Source organism: Dendrobium catenatum, unplaced genomic scaffold (assembly GCF_001605985.2).
Source record: "Dendrobium catenatum unplaced genomic scaffold, ASM160598v2 fragScaff_scaffold_945, whole genome shotgun sequence".
Lineage (NCBI taxonomy): Eukaryota > Viridiplantae > Streptophyta > Magnoliopsida > Asparagales > Orchidaceae > Dendrobium > Dendrobium catenatum.
In genome coordinates this window covers 7,076-31,009 of record NW_021319407.1, presented here as the reverse complement: position 1 = coordinate 31,009, position 23,934 = coordinate 7,076, and the positions used below count along the sequence as shown (strand labels likewise).

General features: G+C 34.0%; 2 protein-coding genes across 7 annotated transcripts in view; both read right to left on the bottom strand.

Moving 5' to 3' along the window:
- LOC110116020 (beta-glucuronosyltransferase GlcAT14A) overlaps positions 1-18,524 on the bottom strand; it is a 30,186-nt gene extending 11,662 nt beyond the window's left edge. The window contains exons 1-4 of the mRNA XM_020849450.2: positions 18,370-18,524; positions 17,403-17,959; positions 7,590-7,665; positions 7,350-7,465 (exon numbers count right to left, since the gene is read on the bottom strand). Of these exons, the coding sequence (XP_020705109.1) occupies positions 7,350-7,465; positions 7,590-7,665; positions 17,403-17,910 (700 nt within the window). The 5' untranslated portion in view covers positions 17,911-17,959; positions 18,370-18,524. The remainder of the gene's footprint in view (positions 1-7,349; positions 7,466-7,589; positions 7,666-17,402; positions 17,960-18,369) is intronic.
- An 889-nt stretch (positions 18,525-19,413) lies between these two features.
- Positions 19,414-23,921, bottom strand: LOC110116021. 6 transcript variants are annotated; one of them, XM_020849455.2, is made up of 8 exons: positions 23,515-23,921; positions 23,207-23,430; positions 22,948-23,059; positions 22,782-22,842; positions 21,117-21,214; positions 20,026-20,104; positions 19,814-19,943; positions 19,414-19,714 (listed from the first exon to the last, which is right to left on the bottom strand). In XM_020849455.2, the coding sequence occupies exons 1-8, from the start codon at positions 23,603-23,605 to the stop codon at positions 19,640-19,642; spliced, it is 870 nt and encodes a 289-aa protein (XP_020705114.1). In that variant the 5' UTR covers positions 23,606-23,921; the 3' UTR covers positions 19,414-19,639. The 6 variants fall into 6 exon arrangements, with proteins under 6 accessions (XP_020705114.1, XP_028553324.1, XP_020705110.1 ...); XM_028697491.1 differs by having other exon boundaries at positions 19,414-19,943; positions 23,216-23,430; positions 23,515-23,916; XM_020849451.2 differs by having other exon boundaries at positions 19,414-19,943; positions 23,515-23,915.
- Between the last annotated feature and the right edge of the window lie 13 nt (positions 23,922-23,934).

The window sequence follows — 23,934 nt, the reverse complement described above, 5'->3', positions numbered from 1 at the left end:
TCTCATATCTCCAAAAATAAGAACCCAAAGTCTATACTTACAGAAAATGACACAAGAATCAGAAACTCGTAGTTCATATTTCTTACAAGAATTGATTTGATCAATCAACTTTGAATATCCTGCATCTAATTTTTGAGCTTCTTGAATCTTTTCTTTTAAAGAAGGTTGAATGATCACCTGAGATATTATACCAAAATCCCAATCAATAGAAGAAAACACCTCTAACTATAATCTCTATATCTCGTATCAAATATTCATCAGAAGTGAGTTGCATATATGATAATCCAAAAGACTTTCTGCTTAGAGCATCTTCCACCACATTAGCCTTATCAGGCTAATATTAGATAGTCAAATTATAGTCCTTAATCAACTCAAGCCACCTTCTTTGCCTCAAATTCAGATCTTTATGAGTGAATATGAATTTTAGACTGATGATCTGTGAAAATCTCACACATGACACAGTACAAATAATGACGCCAAATCTTTAAAGCAAATACAATAGCAGCCAACCCTAAATCATGTGTCGGATACTTTCTTTCGTGCAACAACATGGTCGAGTGATAACTAGCTACACTCTGGTGTCCAAACAAAAGTTACTGAAATCTAATTCAGTCTCGTTAGAGGTGCAAAAATCTGATAAAACTCTTTCACAAACTTCCTGTAATATCCAGCCATACCCAAGAAATTATGTATCTCAAACACACTAGTAGGCCTTGGCCAATTAGTAATTGCCTAAACTTTTTTGCTATCAATAGAGATACTATCACCACTCACCACGTGTCCCAGAAAAGAAATACTTCTCAGCCAAAACTCACATTAAGTGAATTTTGTATATAATTGATGTTGCCTCAAAGCCTCCAAAATAATCCTCAGATATCTGACATGATCTTCCTCAGAAGCAGAATATACCAAAATGTTATATATGAAAATAATCACAAACTGATCTAGATAATCTTTGAATACTCTGTTCATCAGATCCATAAAGACAACTGGTGCATTAGTCACCCCAAATGGCATGACCAAAACTCGTAGTGTCCGTACTTAGTACTAAAATATGTCTTCATCACATCAGCATCTCTCACTTTCACCTGATAGTAACCAGATCGCAGATCAATCTTTAATAATATAGAAGATCCAACAAGCTGATCAAATAGATCATCAATCCGTAGCAATGAATATTTGTTCTTGATAGTGACTTTGTTCAACTCCCTGTAGTCAATACACATACACATAGTACCATCCTTTTTCTTCACAAATAAAACAGGTGCTCCTCAGGAAGAAACACTAGGACGAACAAATCCCCTGTCAACCAACTCCTGAAGCTCTTTTGGTACTATTATATACGGAGCTTTTGATATTATCGTACCCAAAAATATGTCAATATAGAACTCTAAGTCTCTGTTTGGAGGTAAGCTGATTAACTCATCAGGAAATACATCTAAAAAATCTCTTACCAGCATCTATATCAGAAAGAGAACCAACATCTATACTCTTATCCCGAACTTATGCCAGAAATATCATACAACCCTTTTTCCACAATCGATCTGTTTCAAATGTAGAGATCAAACAGGATAAAACATTTCTAACTCCCTAGAATACACAACTCTCACTGCCCATAAATAACGTAACTCGCTTCTTCAAACAATCAATCTGAGCCTCATACCGACTCAACCAATTAATACCCAAAATAACATCATATGATGAAATAGGTAATAAAATTAAACTGGATTTTTACTTCTTATCAGAAATCTCAACATCACACTGGCTATCATGCTTTCTCCAGCATACAATAATAACAGAAAGAGAAACAAACAGTGCAACTGAAGCCAAGTGTAGTGAATCGAAGAAATACTCGAAAATAAAGAAATGACTAGCTTCAGAATCAAATAAAACACATGGATGTTCAGAAATATAAACTATACTTGTCACGACATCTAGAGCATCACGGGCCTCTTATTGAGTTAAATTGTATACATATGGTTGAATTGGAGCTGGAGCAACAGAACTACAAGGCTCTCTCTGACCATTGTCAGATGGTCTCCTTGTCACTAAACCTGAACCACCAGCTCTACCAAATGATCCATTAAAACAAGTAAGACGAGGAACTGCCCTCAATCTTCTTGCCGGCCTAACAAAGCTTTCTGATATGGACTCAAAACTTTGGTTAAGTCCTGCATGTGGACACTCTGATACTCGATGTCCTGTTTGACCGTATCTTAAGCACTGTCCAGTCATCCTATAATACTGACCAAAATGACGTCGACCACAACTCTGGCACACGAGTGCCCCGCTAACAGAACTAGAACTGGCTACGATGTCACTACCAGAGATTGTTGTAAATGCTTACTGTCCACTTATTCTAGAATCTCCAGGTGAAAATCTGCTTTTCTTTCCAAAAAAACTACTACCAGAAGTCTCACCACTGAACCTCTTCCTTCTAACAGTCCACCGCTGCGGAGTAACCATCAGGTCATTCTCTATCAAACGAGCTCTCCACAAGCTCAAAGAAATCAAAAATATGAAATGACACAAGAGGTTATCTCAGACTATCATGAAGTCCTCTCAGAAACCTGTAACACTTCTCTGTATGAGTGTTAACCAACTAGGGAGCATATCAAGCCAAAGCAGTAAACTCTGCCTCGTACTTCATAACTGTCATGCTCCCCTGAACCAGCCTTTTTGTTGTCGTGCAGAAGGGGGTACAAACCAGGCTCTAAACACATCAGAGAACTCCTCCCAAGTAATCAGAGAGTTTAATCTCCCTTGAAATTTCTCCTCTTGTTGGCCCATCCACCAGTGCTCTTCCTCACCATCTAATAGAAAGACTGCTAATGGTACCTTCCTCTCAGGACACTGCATACCATCAAATATCTTTTTTAGCCTCCTCAACCAGTCATCTACTGCTCTGGGCTCAACAGTACCCTCAAATCTCGAAGGCTTTAATATCAAAAATATGTCTACCTCTTCATATCTAACAACATGAACCCTATTATGTGTCTCACCCATCATTTGGGCTATCAAAGTAGCAAACTATAAAATTGTATCTGAACCAATTGTTAGAGAAGAACTATATATAGGAGCTGCCTGACTAATTCTATGTCCATGGTTATATATAAGTCTAGTGGAATCATAATCACACAGAATATGCAACTGAACACACATACACATGAAACAAAAATAATGAACACTCAGACAGATTTGAAACTACCCCACTAGACTTACATATAAATTCCTATAGCTCTGTTATACAATCCAATTTTAAAATTATTGTTCTGATACCACAAAAGCTTGTCACAACCCAACCCAACCAGGAAAGGTCTGATCACATTGAGCTGTGACAGACAAATCTCAAGATCTAGTTTTAGAATTATTTCAGATTTTTCTGCTAATATTCACCGAAATAAACTTTATGAATTTTCTGAATGTGTTTAAGGAAATTTTATGAATTTTCTCTCTTTCTTGAGAGAGAGTGAATTGGGATTGGGCTTTTTGGTGGAGATGTAGAAGAATGTTTTTTTTGAAGGTGTGTGTTGGTGGTTTGAGGGATGGACATGGAGTCAAATTTTTAGGATTAGAATTTTGGGAAGGTTATGATGAGGAAGAAAAGGAAGAAGAAGAAGAAGAAGAAGAAGAGGGAAATTTAGGGATTAAATTTATTTAGATTTTTTTTAATTTCAATCTCCTTCTCTTTCTCTTTAATTATTATTTATAAATAATTGATATAATTTTTTTTATTAATTATGGCTATCCTTAAGCTTTTTAGTTGTGGGTTTGGCTTCTATGACTTGATCACTTGAAAAGTTAACTTCATAAAAATTAATCTTTAGTTTCGATATATTTTGTTGTTGTTGCATAACAGACCATCATCTAAGAATATTTAGTTATAATAAATCCAAGACCTTTGGTGGTATGGCTATCACTTTCATGATAATTGAGGATTTTTCATAACCATATTCTTTAAAAAATTGAGTTCATCATTTTAAAAATGAGTTCATCATTTAGTGATTTCAGTGTAAACATTTAACTTGTGCATCGTCATTCAAAATTTTGGAGGATAATATTTAGGTATTCTTGTGGGCTATTTCTCCGAATTCAAGACATTGGATGAGCTAACAAAAAATTTCATCATGATATTTTCTAGATTTATATAAGACATTTTATGATCCGCCACTTTTAAATCAAGGATCTTGAGTCATATAAAAATATTTTTTGCTTTTCAATGTTACGGAATTGACGAGTAATAACCTTCTTAAAATGTTGAAGAGGTGTAACCATGAATATAACTTTTGATATTGACAAGTGGAGACAATTTCCTTGAAATCAGTGGACGACAATAAGAAATTAGGAATAAGAACACACCAAAACTTTTTTTATTGCAAGATGTATGAAAGAAAACAATAAGATATAGTTGAATCTGCAATTAGAGAGGAAGAAATAGTAAAAAAAATTTGTAATTAGATTTTTTTTTAAAATAAAAAGAATAAATAGTAAAAAAAATCTAGAACGGCTATAGATATTATTGAACTTCATGTTTTGTATAAGCTTAATTGTTTGCATAATTATTTGAATAAAAATATTTGTAAAGAAAATTTACTTTTGATTATAACAATTATAAATCTATTATTGATGTGAATATAAAGTATATGAAATTTAAATTAGGTGATAAAGTAATAGCATGTTTGAATCCAAAATATTTCATGCAAGAGTCTCTAAGGTATTAAATGTGAGAAAAGTATAACCATGTCAAATCGTACTTCATATGAGCATGTTCCCAAAGCCTTAAATTCTTCTCTTTTTGCATCTCCTCATGAACTTGCATCCAACAGTTCTACAACTATAGTTCTTTAAGTTATCTTGTACGATGTAACTGTGTCCATTATTGATGATGGATTCAAGAGACATCTTGTGTAATGGCGTGATAGAGTTGTATTTGATGATTCATGGGTTACACAACAGCTTTCTATTGATTTGTTTGATAAATATCAACTGCTTAATTCATTGGAGTCAAATTTTTCTAAGCCAAGGAGATTTGATGGAATTCTAAAAGCTTACATGCATCACAAATGCAACTATGCACATCAAGATGAGCAAGTTGATCTTAGCAAACTGTAGTTTTGCCTATGCTAGTTCATTTAGACAATCTATTTTAATTTTAGTTTGTGACCATGCATACAATGACGCCGAGAACAACAAGATGCGTTATCTAATATTTTGATTTTCCTGGTTCAATTCAATTCATTTGGTATTTTGATTTTCCTGGTTCAATTCAATTCATTTGGTGTGTTTCTATTCATTGTGCGGTTCACTATGGTTTGCAATTTGTTGAAATTTGGTGCCTTCAAAAATTGTAAGTCTCCTGTAGCCACTCAACTATTGTGCAGCTATTTGGCTCCTACAGATTACAAGGAGTTCTATTCCTTTAGCTTCCTATGGCGTTAAGATAGCGTAGTTGTTTACTATAGTAGTTGATCAGAACCAACTAGATTGTGTACTTATCATGCTCAACCGCTACTTCAATTCCACTTCAAGTATGATTTGCATGCTTATCGTGATTCACCCACATTGTTATTATTCCTTGAGGGATCTGAGCATTTTGAGGATTTTGAAATTAATGACTTTGGCAAATTTGATGGTTGTAAACATAAAATCGGCAAGTATTTAGATAGTTTTTGTTTAATAGATTTTACATACTTCCAGAAAATTGTGTGCTTGTTAGATGCTAAGTTCTTTGAGTGTAGTGAAAGTGCAAGTGTTTATTTTGGGGGGAAATTTTCTCCTTACGTGGCTTGATTGAAGTTTTCTTAAGTTGAGTGTGCCAAAGATAATAATGTTAAGATGGATGTGCCATAGAACCATAAAGGATAAATTAAGGAATAATTATATTATGGGAAATATTGGAGTGATATTTATTGAAAAAAAAATGATTATATATAAATTTGGATGATTTGAATCTGTAAAATGAATAATAGAAAATATGCTCATTAAACTAATTGAGAAAATTAGTGTCACAGAACTAAGAAAAAAAGAGAAGAACCTAAGGCTTGCATAGAGAGAAGTTCAAAATAATTTGTGAAAAATGGGATTGTCTAAGACACAACTCAACAAGAACAAATGAAAAATAAAGATTAATAATACTGAACCCAAATAGTTGGGGTAAGGCTAATGATGATGATGATCAGCATGAGGCCTACATTTCTTAATTTGGTGATGTCTAATCATCTTCTCTTTTATCTACATAATTTATTATTAGTTTTGTTAGTAAAATTGATTTTAATTAATTAAAACTATATTTTTTTAATTGTGATGTGAATCTTAACCAAATTATTCTTGTTGCAGGCTTGCAGCTTCAGGGTTTTCGCTAAATTTCTACTTTAATTAGGGGTGTCAATTTCGGGTCACGGGTCGGGTTCGGGTCGAACCCGGAACTGACCCGACATTATTCGGGTCAACCCTAACCCGACCCGTTTTTACAAACGGGTCGATTTTCTGGACCCGAACCCGACCCGCTTCGGGTTCGGGTCAACCCGACCCGACCTGTTTTCGGAAATCCAGTAAGCCCAAATGCGAGGCTTTGCCCAATTTTTCCATAAAAAAATATTAATAAAAAAGCTCTGTTGCAGCGGGCAGCAATTAAGCCAAATCCCGCTTAGGATTTCCAACTGGCAGCGGGCAGCTTTTCAAATTTTCAACCAATCAACGTGTGCGGGCAGTGATTCACGGCAGACGAAGTGCTCGGGCAACGACATCACTGCTGGCAGCTGCATCGCAGGCAGACAACGCGTGACACTGCGACAGGCTATGAGGCTAATATTCGGCGGGCAACAGCTACGCGACAGGTTAGGCGGGCATACGCGGGCATCGGCTATGCGAGCAAACGTGGGCGTAGCATTTCTCGGGTCAATCCGGGTTATTTTCGGGTTTTCGGGTCAACCCGAACCCGACCCGATTTTTAAAACGGGTCAATTTGCTGAACCCGACCCGTTTCGGGTCCGGGTTGACCCTAACCCGAAATTTTCGGGTCGGATTCGAGTCGGGTTTTCGGGTCGTGTCAAATATTGACACCCCTAACTTTAACCATTGTTGGATCATTACCTGAGGCATATTAAGTGAAATTTACAGTATGCATAAAATATGCGAGTGACTATTTAATTGAGTCTATAAACTGTGAATTCTAATCTTAATTGCTTGAGTTTCATTCATTGCAACATTTAGTTGCATTTGAAATTCTAAATTCTAAGATTCGTTGCATCATCAGATATACACAAAATGACAAAACTTAAACTATGTTATTTCCATCAAGACTCGGACAAAAGGTTCATTGAACTCTGAAAATAAGCAACAAATCAGACCTGTGAATATTCTGAAAGCATCAGGGGTTTGCCGAGTTTCTGAAGCCATAAAGCATTTCATATTACTGTCCATATAAAGGTTTGGATCTACAATTATTTTATCAAATCTTTCAGACCTGCACCCAGGCAATGAAAAGAGTAAATACAGATCGATATAATACATGAGAGCAAACAATACAAATCTGCACAAAAAAAGGATGCACTTTGAAATAAATTGAATATAATATATGATTTTCTCACTCTTTCCACCCAAGATCACTCGTGTGATCAATGAAATTAAGATCCCTAGGCAATGAAGTAAACGCATACAGCAGATCTGCAAAAAAGTCATGTTTCTTTTCGTTAAATTACTGCATAATAATTGAAATTCCTATAGAAATTTTAATTTAGTGAGAAGTTCGCCGCAACAATATTAACAAAAAAAAAAATCAAGCCTTTATCCCACATGCAAGGTCGGCTACATGAATCCTTTTTCTCCATTGTGCCTCGTTAAGAATCAAATTCTCATTTAAATCTAATAAAAAAGGGCATTTCTAATATTTTCTAACCAAGTCTTTTTAGGTCTCTTAACATTGGTCAAATCTAATAGATCTACTCTCCTAACTAAGTCATCAGAAGATTAATGTTTAATGTGACCAAACCATGTAAAGTGACTCTCTCTAATTTTATCTGCCACTGGAGCTACTCCAACCTTTTCACGTATATGCTCATTTCGCATTCTATCTCTAAGAGTAAAGCTACTCATCCACTTGAGCATCCTCATCTAGCAATTCTTAAATTAATTGTATGCTTCTCTTTCAATGGCCAATTAGAAAAAAAAGGAAACTTCAGACCGAACAAACATAAAATGGAGTAGCTTATCTTGCTGTGGCTGACTCTGATAGGCCATTAAGTTGTAATAGCAACATTTTTTAACTAGCACTACTAATTCTTTCTAGAAGGAACAAAAGTTAAGCACTTTATGATGAAAAAAAATAATCAGAATTTGACATGAATTTACGAGAAAGTTTCGTTAAATAAATATCAAATTGACTTTTGAAGTCTTAACTTTTCAGTCGTGTGTTATTAGTCATCATTTGATCAGAGTTCATATTTATTTCGAAAGAAGAAGAATGATAAGCTGATAAAATGGTATACCATTATTGATCATCACATCTATCTGGTCAAAAATAGATTGAATATGAACCGAAAAAAAAAAGTGTAAAAAAAATTTTTAACTGGTTTTAAGATTTAACAGGCAATACAAATGAGATGAATGTTCAAATACATATAATTGTTGACCTGTATGGATCCACCGAGGTCAATCTGATTGAATACTGCAAAAACGACAAGTGAAGTACGCAACATCCCGCAAATATTGTTTGAAACGCATTGACCAAAATTTGAAATAGCTCGAATGGCGCATGCTCATGAAACTGACTACACCAACACGACGACGCAATCTCGATGTTCACGATTGATGTGGCTTTAAAAAAACCACTATGTATTTTATATTTTTATTATCACGTCTTCTCATACCTCTCACAACTCCAATAGCCACATCCAATTGGCAAAATCTACTCCCTTAGGCACACAAGCCCACGCAAATACTATTTGAAATGCATTGAACAAAAGTTAAAATAGTCGGAATGGCACATGTTTGTGAAATAGACTACACCAACACTTTCGGAACAGTAAAATAAGCTAAGATAGACAATCATATTACCTGAGTCATCACAGAAAGAAAAAATAAAAAAATTCACTCGCATGCTAAGCGATGATGCAATTTCGATGTTCGCAAGTGATGAGGCTTTAAAAAATCAATATGTATTTTATTATTGTGTCTTCCCCATACCTCACACAACTCTAGAACCCACACCCATTTGGCAATGTTTACTCCCTCAATTTCTCTCCTTTGTTCTCTAATTGAGCTCGCTCCTACCCAGAAACCCAAAAGCCTTGGTGACAAGTAGGAAGTCACGTGTGGAGCTCGCTAGTATAAGACACCTATGGGATTTGCAGCGTGAGAAGAAGCGGGGTATTGTAAACGAGAGCTCACTAATATAAGGCATCGATGGCACCTACAGTGTATAACAAGGGAGGAAGCTATTGGGAGCTTGGGAGAAAAAGCATGAAGAGACCAGCCGTGTGTGAAGGAGAACAGGAGAGGCTTGCAAATTTAAGTCAAATCCAATTCACATCCTGCTGGTACATCCTCTCCACCCCACCTCCAACAACATCCTCATCCACAAGCTTCTCACTCAAAGTCGACCTCGCGGTCCTCGCCACGACCTTCTTCCTCTCATTTTCTCTTTCTCTATGGCTTTTTCCCTCTCTCACTCTATCGTTCTCTCTTTTTCTTCTCATTCTCACTCTCTCTTCCTCTCATTCTCTCTTTCTCACACACTTTCTCATTCTATCTCCCTTTTTCTTTCTATCTCTTTTTCACTTTCTCTTTCTCTCTTTTTCTCTCTGACTAATTCTTGCTCTCTTCTCTTTCCTGTCTATACTATCTCTCGTTCTCTATTTCTTTCTATTTATATGAACTTTTATTATATCCAGTGAACGTATGCAGAGAGGAAGGTTCGGTTTTAGGCAAAAAAGTGCATGTACCGAGTTTTTCGCGCCTGTACCGAGAAAAAACTCGGTACAGGCGCTTTTTTGCCTAAAACCGAACCTTCCTCTGCGTACGTTCACTGTATAAAATAAAAGTTCCTATTTATATATCTCTCTCTCACCACTCTCTCTTTATATTTATATTCTTCTTTGTATCTCTCTCTCTCTCATTTATCTCTAAAAGAGAGAAAAAAGAGTCAAAAAGAAGCAAAACAAAAAAAAAGAAGGAAATTTTGTTTATTCTTGTTGTCATCTCACCCCGCACTAGTCGCATTCGCCTTCATCACCATTTCACGTGCAAGATATAAGTCAAAGCAAGCCAATAACTCTGTATAAGTAATCATACGTATCTTTCTTGATGTGGCACGAAAAGCATACTTTGTTTCCTTAATTCTCAAGCAGGTGACCAATACACATTTTTCTTGGCACGATGAGGAAGATTATCACAAGATGGTATTAAAAATAAACACCCATACAAAGCCCCATATGCGTCACTTTTGGCACGGTGGGAAAGAAGACACAATCGTCATATTCATATCACCCAAACATGCCTTTCGGCATTATGGATAGACTCAGACTCTACATAAATGCTCCTATGTGGGAGAGAAGCCCAAAGACTACTGAAATCTTGAATAAATCGAACTTACACAACTCAAAATTAACAAAATAAAAGAACATTATGGACCATACAAGTGGCAAAAATGATAAAATGGATAAAGCTAAAATAAAAATTCAGAAGAGAATGATGATTAAAAAAATGTGCGGCAACAATGAAACATAAATGTACTTACAGAGGAATTCTGATAAACTTTAAGCACAAAATATATTGGTTGCATTATAAAGAACTCTCCTGAACACTTGGAACCGTCAAGAATGCACTCGGTGAGATAAACTGGGAGCTACCATGAGTAGCTGAAAAAATGATCCTTGTGGGAACCATCCAAGTAAAATATGAAGATAAATGGTGTCCTTTAGAAAAAAAACACGAAAGATTCTACCTTGTGACACTTGCAACCAAATTTGCAATACACACAGAAGCACACAGAATGAAAGCACTAGTAAACTTAAAATGAAAGTCACGTGCACGTTTCAATGAGAATGCATTCCAGTGAATAACTACTATGCCAGACCCTCACATAGCTAAAATAGTCATGTGTTCCCTTGAATGGCTTTTGAACAAAGTAAAGTGGCCCGCTTTGTTGCACATCAAAAGTTGCATAAGTGCCCTAGATGATATGCATATTAAGAAACATGCCACGCAAACAAATAGTGCATCCTAAGAATAAATAGTATGCCTCATAAATGAACAATGCACCTCGAACAACAACAACAATAACATCAAGTCTTTATCCCACTACGTGGGGTCGGTTACATGAATCATTTTTCTCCATTGTGTCATGTAAGAGTCAAATTCTCATTTAAAATGCCTTGTGAATGAACACTGTGCCTCCGTGAATGAAAATTTTTCAAATGAGACAAAACAATGTGTTGTTATGCATTATGAGTGGCATGACCATTTCAACAAGGCGTGTATCAACAGGGCGTGAACGATGTGTCAACAAAAATAACATCATCAAGCCTTTATCCCACTACGTGGGGTTAGCTACATGAATCTTTTTGCTCCATTGTATTCTCTTAAGAGTGAAATTTTCATTTACATCTAATAAAAAAAATGTCATTTCCAATACTTTCTAACCAAGCTTTTTGAGGTCTATCTCTATATTTCTTAACATAGGTCAAATCTAATACATCTAATCTCCTAATCAGGTCATCAAAAAGTCGATGTCTTATGTGAGCAAACCATCTAAGGCAACTCTCACTAATCTTATCTATACTGGAGGTACTCCAAACTTTTCACATGTATATATTATTTTGCATTCCATCTCTAAGACTGAAGACACACATCCACCTGAGCATCCTCATCTCTGCAACACTTAAACGATGCATCAAATTAACAAAAATAATCTTGACTTTACGTTGTCCAATATATAGTGCAAATGTACTAAAAATATACAAATGTACAAAAAAAATATACAACTATACACATAAGTGTGCAAGCTCATTATGTAAGCACACCAAATATCATGCAAATATACAAGTGCATCGTATAAGTGCACAAAGAAATATGCAATTGTACTGTAAAATTATACCATAAAATGTGCAAATATGACTTGCAAACAATGTTTAAAATTGCGTAATTAGGTATTGAAGCATTTTTTGTTCGTGAGGCAAGGCGTAAGCCTCAAAATCAAAAGATTGCGTAAACATAAAATGATAAATTTTTTATATACCAAGGACGAAAAGAGAAGATGAAAGGCAAACCGTAGACGCAACTAAGTTATTATTGATTAACTTAGTTAATATAATTTAAAATATTAATAATTAAACAAATTAATTAAATAATTAATAATATAATTAGTGCATGAATTAATTATCTATTTTAACTTAACTGAATAATTAGTATTATAATTATTAATTAAATTTTAATATAATTAGCCTAATTAATATAAATTACATATAAATTACGCGGTATGCTCGGTACTGAGCGGTACATGCTCGGTACTGAGCGGTACATGCTCGGTATTGAGCATATACAACAAGCAGAATTTCAAAATTACTCTTATAATATAATTTTGTTCCCCGTCAGGGGGCAGCGCCCCCTTGGACCCCTAGCAAACTGGTATATTTTTGTATTCATGTTATTTTATTATTGGTAGTCCAAATAATTATTATTTTTTATCATTATTTAAAATTTTAAATTAATTTATTTTAATCGTTTTGAGGCTTACGCCTCGATCCGCCTCGAGGCTTACGCCTCGCCTCGCTTAGAAAAAACGCCTCGATTCCCGATTTCGCCTTTTAAAACCTTGAATAATATAAAACATAAAAAATGAACAATATATGAAGTGAAATAAAAATATCCCAATAATAAGAAAACATTAAATATAGTTCAATTCAAATTCTATCTTTCCCAACTCACAGTATTCTTTTCAGTCTAACAAAAAGGGATCTAAATATTACATAAATAAAAAAGTCCTATAATTTTCATTTTCTTACACTATCAATGGCAACCATTCAATCAAATGACATTGAAAATTGTATGTCTAAAACAAATCAAGATTGCATAAAATTTAAAAGATAAAAATTTCACCAAAAATGAATGAAAACCAAAGGAAGATGTCGATAAATGCGATGGTATAACAAAAAAATCACATTTGAGTGCAAAGGCAAAGAGGAAGTAAAGCTTTTTCACCTTTGTCAATAAACCCTAAACTTCAATCACGAAGAAGAGCTTTCAGCGGTCGGTCGAAGGAGACTCCAGCCCAACTCGCGGTAGAAGAGAACTTCAAGCAAGAGGCGAGGAGCAATGCTCGGTGGAAGGAAGTCGACGCCGGTCAAATGGAAGGAAGAGGGGAAAATGTCACTCGAAGAAGAAGGGAGAAGAAACCTTGTTTCGGTTCGGAAATGACCGAAGAAGCGTGGGGGTGGGGGGCGAACCGAATATATATATATATATATATAAGGCTAGGTTTTTTTTTTTAAGAGGAGGAAGCCTCTAAAATATGAGGCGAGGCACGCCTCAAGACGTGCCTCAGTGAACTTGAGGCGTACGCCTCAATCCCAGCTCTCATTGCGTAGACTTTGAGACTTAAAAGAACAAAATTGTGCTGAGGCACATCTTGATATATCAAATCATGCTTGCAAATATTTTAAGGCCATGCTTGCAAATATTTCAAAGAGTGTGCAAGATATTTCAAATCACCTAAAATAAATTGTCGCATGTGTTATGATAAATGTGCTATGTTCAAACCCCGTGATCATAATGCTGTGCATGATAGAAATGAAAAGAAACTAAATTTCTCCAGCTTCAAAAGACATGTAATGGCTATGTAAAAACTATAATTATTTTTTAAAATTCACAAACTCTCTTTTCAAAATTAAACTCATTCGTATGTTCTCCAACAAATACATTAAAAGCTCATATTTTACTATCTGAAATTAATGTACGAACTAAAAGTAATACAATTATGAATTCTGTCACCATGATAAGTGTACCATCGGCCCAAAAAGTATGTGATAATATTTGAAACTCACAAACTCTTTCTTCCCGAGTTAAATTCACTAGCACGTGAGCATGCTCTTGACCTGGTTGCTCTGCTTATGGGCAAATTCGTAAGTCTCATATTTCAAGTTCAATCATCTTTCTTGCAAGGATTCGAGTCGACAAAGCTTGATCCTATGAATAATATATATAAATCAAATATGAAATCCATAAAGTTTTTTTTTTCACATTCACATTAGACCTTCAATATCTTTTATGAAGAAAATACATAACATAAGACAAACTCTTTAGGTTAATGCCACAAGACTAAAATTAGAAGAATGACAACTTTTATCTCTTAATTAACCTATCAAAATCACTAATTTTCATTTAAATAAAAAAAAACTAAAGGAAGTGATTTCTATACATAAAAATCTTTTACTATTTAATTTATAAAAATCTAATTTACAATAGCAAGGAGATCACTTACAACATCAATCTCTCTCACTAAGCTTCTAACTACAAAAGAATAAAACAAAATATAACACCAAAGGAAACCTGAGAATTCTGATCAACCTTACTCCGTACAATATTGATCCATTTCTTGACCTGAAATCAATAAAATCCATATAATAAACTTACAAAACCCAGCAGAACCCTAAAACACTACCAAAGCTTCCAATGCAAGGTCTCGACAATCAATATGTATGCTCATTTGAATCAATGTAAAACTAGTAGATATTAGGATGTACAACGATCAGTCACTAGTGTTATGAATCAATATGATCAGTACACAAGAAAAACTCAGAAATCACTAGACTAAAATCCATAAATCAATATCATATACAGGAAAAGAAAATATATCAAGATAATCAATACAACGCTATCCATTATCTCCATTGTATGTTGCATATGAATCATGAATACTTCTATCAATATTACAGTCACATGTAAATATTGCATCAGTATGATCAATCACTACCATTTCTATGAGTGCATTTATCATATCATTCATATATGCAATGTTATATGTATCAGTCTCCATATACTACCATGTATGCATGTCAATGTAAGCATCAATATTATATGAATTTATGTAATATGGCATGACATTTAGCTTTTATGTGGTGTTTTCATTGTTCCATCTATCATTCATCTATCACATCAATTCATCATTATCTGTCAATCACATCTTTTAATTATTTATATTATTCATTTAGTTTAACAAGTGACTTTCAATAAATCAATAAAGAGTTGTTACTCTCTACTCATCAGCATAATCAGTCAATCAGTTACAGACTAACATCTCAGATTACCTCACAAAAATTTATTTTAAGGAAAGTCTGTCAACCCACCTCATGTACAGAGTATAAATGTTGCAAGCCTTTCTTGCTATATGCAAATGTCAAATTTATCATACAACAGTCATATCATTTTTTCTATGCAATTCAATATAATGTATGAAATATAACAATCAATGAAACACAATGAAATCTATACACCATTCATTAATTTTAGAAATTCATAACTACCAATTTAGCTAGTGAAATTCAATAATATTTCAGTCAAAAAGCTCATAAAAATCATGTTTATCACACATGAAAAATTACATGATAAAAGTTTAATAAGTTGAGAGAAAATATATTTTTATCAATTTGTGAGATATTAATTTTCTAAAACTCAAATTACTGAACTCAAATATATTTTATTAATTTAAAAACCGCTATTCTTACTTAACACTGCGGCGCTCGATTTTCTTGTACCGTTGCGCTCCCAAAAAATCTTTCAGATTCTCCAAAAATATCCTCACCTGAAATCCAGTGCCACAGTGCACACCCAAAACCTATTTTTTCCCAAAAACTCGAGAGGTCAATGTCAGGGCATCGCTAACCTCAACGTTGCAGCGCTCGCATAGAAATTTTCAAAAATAAAAATTTGGCTATTACATACGGTCACCCCGCTCATATGGTAGCTTGTAAAATTAATAATTTAACTTTATTCTCTATGAGAAAACAAGCATAGTTACTAAAGTTCAAGTAACAAAATAAAATATTCAAATACCCAGAAAACGACTATGTTGACATAAATTTCAATCGAAGGGAACTCCCTTTCTCAAAATGTCCTCAAATCCATATATAAATCACCTCAGGTTCAAATTCAAGCAAAATTACAAAGAAATTTTAAAAAAACTCAAAATTCAAAATACTCCAAGTATACCTCATACCCAAAATCAATATTTCATTACAATAGTTTGACACGAGTGATAATTTTAAGAATAACCTCAGCTTAGAAAGAGTTAAACTCTTATTAAGCAAATTACTAAGATCACTCTCAAAAGATCCCATGATAGCAAGGGCGTGGCATCTGTCTACGGTGCAAATGATTTTGTCACAAAATAAAATTTTTGACCAAGACCCTCTGACCAGGTGATTTCGATGTGAAATAACACCATTAAATTATGATTATGATCATAGCCTGAATGTTTCACAATGGCTCTCATTCTCTTAAGTTATAAATTATAGGGTAAACTTGATAGGGCATAAAGCCCTTTGTTAGTTAAAGTCAACTTCCATGTGTCCCCTTAGATAAAAATCTACCCCAGGTATATAGGGTCCAATTGAATGACACAACTCGGAGCTGCTTACAAGAATCGTTCAGTCAAATTAGGTCAACTACATCGTTTGCCTAGTCTTAAAATAAAAAAATTATTGCTGCTATATATTAAGCATTTAGTATCTATTTAACGCTAACCTTAATTGAAAATTCTCTATCATCAAGACGGATCATTAACTATAGGGGATTGTGTCTATGGTAAACTTAAAACAAGATCTTTAAAACCTCACAAAATAAGGGTGGAATCTCTAAGTACTATCTTATTTGCAATCCTATTTACCTTTTGAAAATTTTACACATAACGTACAAAACTCTCTCAGTAATGCTGAGGCGCAAATTTTTGGAGCCTATAAGAACAAGAATAAAGTTTCAAACTTATCAAATGACTTGAATAAGAACAAAAGGTTCAATCTTACATTGTAGGTGATTCAAAAATAACCGACGTAGGCAGAAACTAGCCTCAATATTTGAACTAAAGCTTTTAAGGTATATTAGATGGGGAAGGTCAAGTTACCCACCCTTCATCAATCATTGTAATTAATTGTGGAATGAATTTAGGTTGAGTAGGCTTGAAAGAAGATTCAAGACCTAAGAACTGCAGGCATATCAACTTGCAACACAACATACGAGTAATGAAATTTTCTAGGGACAATTTCACCATGATATTAGCTATTAGTTTTAGTATAAATCCGGCCAAGTCCTCAAGGAGTGGAAGATTTCAATTCATAGCTTGAAAATGCTATAGAAATTAATACCACCAAAAACAATATTAAAATGTAACTGATGAGAATTGAAATTCATACCATCCTGAGTAACAACGGGATAATCTAAAGCACTTAAAGTGATCAACCAATCCCAATCATTCCAAATCTTGAGCATAACTGCAGCTCCATGAAGTATAGCAGCAACCACTGAAGACCCACTTCGATCAACCGCATAAGCCTTCCCAATTACATCAACATTTGAGAAAGCTTGAAAAATCTTCTCATATTGAACCAATCTAGCCAAGTTTCTCCTTTCAGATTCAGTGGACCCTGCATCAAGATGCAAAAGATAACGATTCCTTGGATGATAGACAGCTTTCAGCAGCCTAAAAATCTTCTTTCCATCACCCTTGGTGCCAGAAATCCAATAAGCAAATATTGGAGGTTTGCCAGGCCCCTTAATCGGAACCCTAGATACAGGATAAAACTTATGATTTGTGCCCCAAATGTTGCCATCAATAAAATATGAAGAAAAAGTAACTAATCCCACAGCTACAGTGACGAAGACCACTATGTTTAATCTTGGAGAAAAGTAAAGCAACCTCATAGGGTTACAATTTTCAAAATTCGCTTTATGATTCCCAAATAATAAGAACCTGAAACAAAACAAAATTCAATCTCAATGAAAAAATAGTTTACAACAGAATCCCAAGCACTTCAAATACTAGAAGCACTATTCAAACACCGGCTTTTGTCTAAAGAAGTAGGAAGATCAAGCCAAAATCCATCAAGGCCGAAAAACAAATTCAATTCAGCTTCGATCACAACAGTTCCTTGAAAGTTCGATCGCAACAGTTCCAGAGCATCACAAACACTTTTGCAAAATCAATCACCAAAATGGGAAAATGATGCGACTCAGAAATTAGCATTAATCTGATTGCATAACTAACAGCAAAAACTAACGTTCTTTTAATAATAACTCAATTTACATGAAACAGAGGATTGTTGACACAAAAACCCTAGAAAATCACACTCGTAATTCAAAGAAGTTTGTTTGCACTTAAACCTGAATCATAAACGCAAGAACAGCCCCCGCAGTCGTCGCATCTATTCTGAAATGAGAAACCTGAAGAATTCCGGGGAAGCTAATCTAAATCAATAATCGGCGTCGACGACGGTTCTCTAAACGAAAGCGACATATACTAAAAGCTGCCCCATTTCATTTTTCGCTTTTTTTAATGCACACTCGCTAACATCATTTTTTTATTTAAGTAACATTAATTATAACTAAAAAAGGTTAAATCATTTTTTATCTAAACTTTCTGATTGATAGTGCACTTAAAGAACAAATTATACTTATTATACAAAAATTTATTTATGTTCTTAATTGGAGAAATATATATATAATTCTATGAAAATGAAGAAATTTTAATATTGATATATTTAAGAGTATCAAAATAATATTTCGGGTCGGTTAAATTAAAATTTAATTTTGTTATCTATAAAAAATATGAATAATTTAGATATAAAAAAAATATGAATAATTTAGATTAAAAAAATATGAATAAATTTGTTATTATTAATAAGATCATTAATATACTATATATATATATATAAAAGAAATTAAATGATTAATTTTAATAGTTAAAAAAGAAGCATATTGAGATTTGACTTGTTGCACAGTTGAAGTCGTCAGGTTCCACCGGCCACTTAGTGGCATCCGTTGATTTAGAACATGTTAATTTGTTAGGCCAACAAAAACTGGCAAAGGAAGTCACTTCCTGCCTGCCATTTACCTTCCTCCTAACATTCTTCGTCATCGTCGCGCTGGTCTTTGGCTTCTAGATCGAAATTCCTTTGTGATTTGTCCAAATCAATCTAATTTTCAGTCTGATATTTTATAAGTCAAGGAATTTCTATTTTCAGATAAAATTATTTATATTAAATTTATAAATTTATACAACAACAACATCTAAACTTTAATAAATTTATATATAAACTAAATGTATATTATATGTAATTTAAAACAAATGATAAATATATTTAAATTTAAAATTATAAAATAGCCAACTACATGCATTCTAATAGAGAAAAGCATTTCACTTGTAAATATTCTACAGCAAACTCAATTCTATTTTTCCACAAAACTAATGTATGATAAATAGAATTTAAAAAAAGGACAACTATAACGGTGAGATACAAACTAATTTCCATCTCAACAATGTTTGAGATCTTTCATTCAATAACCTAAAAATGAAAAGCTACAAGAATACTGGCACAAATTACGCTTCCTAAACTGATAAATAACAATAAATTATAGGTTATGAGCACATCTCTCAGCCCCTCCATTTCTTTTGCCTAACCTGTTTGGCTTTGCGTTTGCTGCCTCTGCTTGGCTCAGGAGGTCCAGTCTGCATTGGCTCAACATAATTTGTGTTATTACCATTATGGGCCTTGCTTGAATTTGTGCTGGCTCGAGTTATACGGATCCCAGTGGAAACATCACTCACCGGTTCAAGGGTCCCCTCGGAGACACTTGCAGCAGGAGCACCACCATAGCTTGAGCTGGTCGCAGTTGGATCTCCATTGCTAGTTGACTCAAGGTCAGATTTCACATTGTTTAGGGTTTCTGCCAAATTACTGCAGTACATAGAAAACTGGTCATAATACAAATCCAATTGATGCGGCAATTAGAATCAATCAACTGATGAATGAATATTACCTACTGGTCTCAATTTTTTCTCCTGATCTATTAATTGCTTCATCCTGGGTTTGAGGATTCTCATCTGGTAGCTCTGAATCTGCAAATAACAAACGCAAAAGAAAGAAATGTTCGAACACGAAGCAGATAAAAAGAATATATATATAGAGAGAGAGAGAAATAGGATTTCAAATGAGAAGAGATGAAAGGATTTTACCCAAATTTAAATAAGCAAAATCTTATATAATTAACATAGTTGAGGATAACCAATTCTACCACAGATGTAGGAGGAGATGGTCTACCTATGGACACAAGTATATCTGCCATTACTTAACGAGTAACTAAGTCATTGGAGAATAAGAGAATTCTCCAATATCAGGTCAGATTGAACTATAGTTGGTTTATAGTGGACAAAACATTCAGGATTAAGAGTTGACTCGGTTTCAGTTTTCTGCTTACTTGAATACACTAGGATCGTGTTTTGTGATATAAATTTCACTTCCAGGCTTCCAGCTTCCTCTTATAAAGGCTGATCTTTAAACAAGGCCATGTCTGGCCAAAGTTTTTCAAAAACTCAGGGCCTGTCCCATAAACCCAACTGGGCCACAATTACTGATGTTCAATGAGGACTAAGGTCATAATAGGTAGCAATGTGAGATTTAGAAGAGTATGCGTGGAATAGAAAAGTTATGAGGGATTATGTGGCGCTGAGAGAAGAAACCTAACAGAGCGAGTGATTGCTCAAGATGAAACCTAGAGCTACACTGTATAGACTCAACAATAGCAGCCTACATACCTTCAAAGAGGAGCATATTTTTCATCTTCACTAGCTTGTATATTTTAACCAAGAGCTTCCTTAATGAAGACATGGGATGTGTAAAAAGGATGGAAATGATTGGATGTTTTGGTTGCATATAGATGTAATGACTAGCTTATACAGATGATTTTTTAAGTATAGCACCATAATCCAAACAACAATGGTAAACTAAGAATCACATTAAGTTCCAAAAACTGTATAATTTACAGTAACAGATTAAAAATACAGCTACATAATCAAACCCTTGGTGGCTATAAATCCAGATCAGCAAGCAGAAGAAAAAAGTTCAATATACCAGTAACTAGATGTGTATTGTTGAACGCAGGGTCAACATCTACTTGCATAGAATTGGTGGCTTGGAACTTCATCTCATCACCGGAGTTTTTATTTAAGCTGAAACCAAAAAAAAAAAAAGTACAATAGTGACATAATCAGCATTATTTTCAAATCCTGATAAAGAAACTGCTAATGCCTATAAGCATTGGACCAAAAATAGAAATGAAAACGTAAGTTATGATAGAAGTTTTGCAGGCTAACAGCAATAGCATTTTTTTAAAAAAAAATTTGAAAGGGAGAGCATAAATAAATTATATATAATTTATAATATTTATATTAACCATACAAATTCTCAATCTTTCAATCTAGCTTGAGGACAACATCACAATTTTATTTTAATTTTTAAAATAATATTTTTTTTTAAAAAAAGCATCAAGTTTAAATAAACTTGCAATCAATTTTAGTCTGAATTTTTCTATTTAGGAAGAGTTAAATCACCACCTTAAAAAATTTTTAAATTAAAGTTTAACATTTTTATTTGAAATTATCATGATTTTTAACTCACAATAACCAGCATTTATTTTTCAGGATAAGGTAGACTAAGGTAAATTATAATCTGACCATAACTATCTAAAATAATATTTTGATTTTAACATTCTTACATTGAATACTCCAAAAACTAACCGCTTGTGTTAAAAAATCTGTCATATAGATTGTGATTTTAAATCTTATTACAGTAGGAAAAAGGACCAAAACTCTTTATGGTTGGGTTGTTCCCGCTTCTTAAAACATCAAAGTCCAAAAATAAACTTCTCTCTAAAATTTTACATGAGAAAAAACTTAAAAACACATTGTGGCGTAAATCCATCACAATTAACTTCATCAAAATTAAAATCTCATACAATTTTGTAGGTTTTTATCCAAATGAAATCTTTGAAATGATCTGCAAGCCAATCATTATAGAAGTGCTGCCTTTCCTTTAATTAGAAAACAAGAAAAATGCTGAGCATCAAGTCCATTATATAGCTGCAGCCTTCAATTACTATTGTTGAGAAAGATAGCATGAGCATCAAGATCAAGAGTTCCTGGGCTTTGATGGAAAAATTGTGAGATTCATCTAGAGATGTTAAGGTAAAAAATAGATCATAGGAGTTGGTGAGATTTCAAATTTGCACCATTGATGGAAGGGATAGTATTCCATGAGATGGAATTTGTTGTTGGTATTAAAGAAAATCAAAGAGCTTATAGGAATATATATATATATATATATATATATATATATATATATATAGAGAGAGAGAGAGAGAGAGAGAGAGAGAATTAAATACAAATAAAAAAGGCCGCTGGTTATGAGATAATTCCTTAATTGTTGCAATTTAATTAGGGACATTGAAGAGTTTTTTATGGTGACTTTACGAGGAATTTATGAAGAGTGGAAAAAAAGTAAGAGAGCAGGGGGAGGGCAGGCATTAAAGGATAACCACCCTTAGATTCCACGAGACCCTAGATATAAGGGGCCCATTAAGATACCACCTCTCTTAAATATAAGGAGAACCCATGTCAAGGTGGTTGGATTTTTTATAACTACCTGCTTAACTCAATTTTCCGAATTTATATGGAAGTTGGTCAAGAAAAAAAAAATCTGAAGGCTATACGAAGGTCATACAAGCCAGAAAATAAGTACCTTGGCTCGGTAGGGGTGATATTCTCAAGCTGAAAAGTCTCAGTTTCAGGAAAGGAATGTCCTGAAAGAAACAAACTATGTAAACAGAAAAATAGCAGTTGATGCAATAATACATACTTAAGCTAGTTAAATAAATTCCAAATGAACTAATGAACTCAGAAGTCACCATTATTCTTGTCAGCTATTGAAGCAAAAGTAAGAGAATCCTGAGGAGCCGAAATACTGCCAATCTGTTCCTCAATTGGCAAAGGCATTTCTACATTCTTCACACAATTAACCTATGTTAGTGTCATTTATTTGTAAGTACAATTACAATCTTGAACAGAGCAACAAATACCTGAAACGTCAATTCTATAATTGAGATCAAGAGAGAGAGAAAAAACTGCAGCCCAACTATTGAAACAAATATAATCAGTATGGTTTACCTGACTTACATCTGATACCGACATATCAGCATCATTGTGGAGCATGTTGACAATGTCATAATGCAATCCTTCAATATTATTTGATGCAGCAACTTTCGGTCCCTCCTGTGATTCTTTAAATGCCTCTTTGGACTGTAAAATGGCTCCAACGGAAATGCCATTATCTGTCACCAACAGTTGGTCAGCCCCAGCAGCATTTGCATCTTGAAACTTAAGACAGTTATCTGAAAAATTGTCTCCACCAGACGCATCATCAATTATGAAGTATATGAATAATAATTTAGAAAGATAAAAACAACTTCTTGTACCTTGAACTTCATTGCAAGTCTTTGCAGCTGCAGATGGTGTAGTAGAAGCTTCATGTGCTGAAAGCCTGGAAAGTAACTTTGATTGCCCCATCTTAGAAAACTCTTGTTCATTATCCAATGATTTCAGATAGGTTCTGCAATTTTCTTCTGAGTTCAAAGATCCAATGGAAATATAATCCCTTTTCTTAAACTACATGCAGATTTAGACAAAGAAATAATTGGTAATTAATCAAAAATGAATATGAGCGACTGCTTTAATGCTCATGATTTCACAATAAAAGGACTGCGTCATATACTTGGTAAAGGTGCTAAATCAGCTTACATAGCGTCTAAAAACTAATATGAATCAAGGTTTAAAATTGCGTAAATAAGCCTCGTGGCGTTTTTCGTCCGTGAGGCGAGGCGGTGTGAGGCGTAAGC

Coding starts and splice junctions, on each gene's coding strand:
- LOC110116021 (XM_020849451.2), bottom strand. CDS start 23,605: ATGGGGCAATCAAAGTTACTTTCCAGGCTTTCAGCACATGAAGCTTCT. Junction 21,215..22,781: donor ATCACCCCTACCGAGCCAAG/GTACTTATTTTC, acceptor TTTTGGTTTCAG/CTTAAATAAAAACTCCGGTG. Junction 19,944..20,025: donor GAAAAAATTGAGACCAGTAG/GTAATATTCATT, acceptor TATGTACTGCAG/TAATTTGGCAGAAACCCTAA.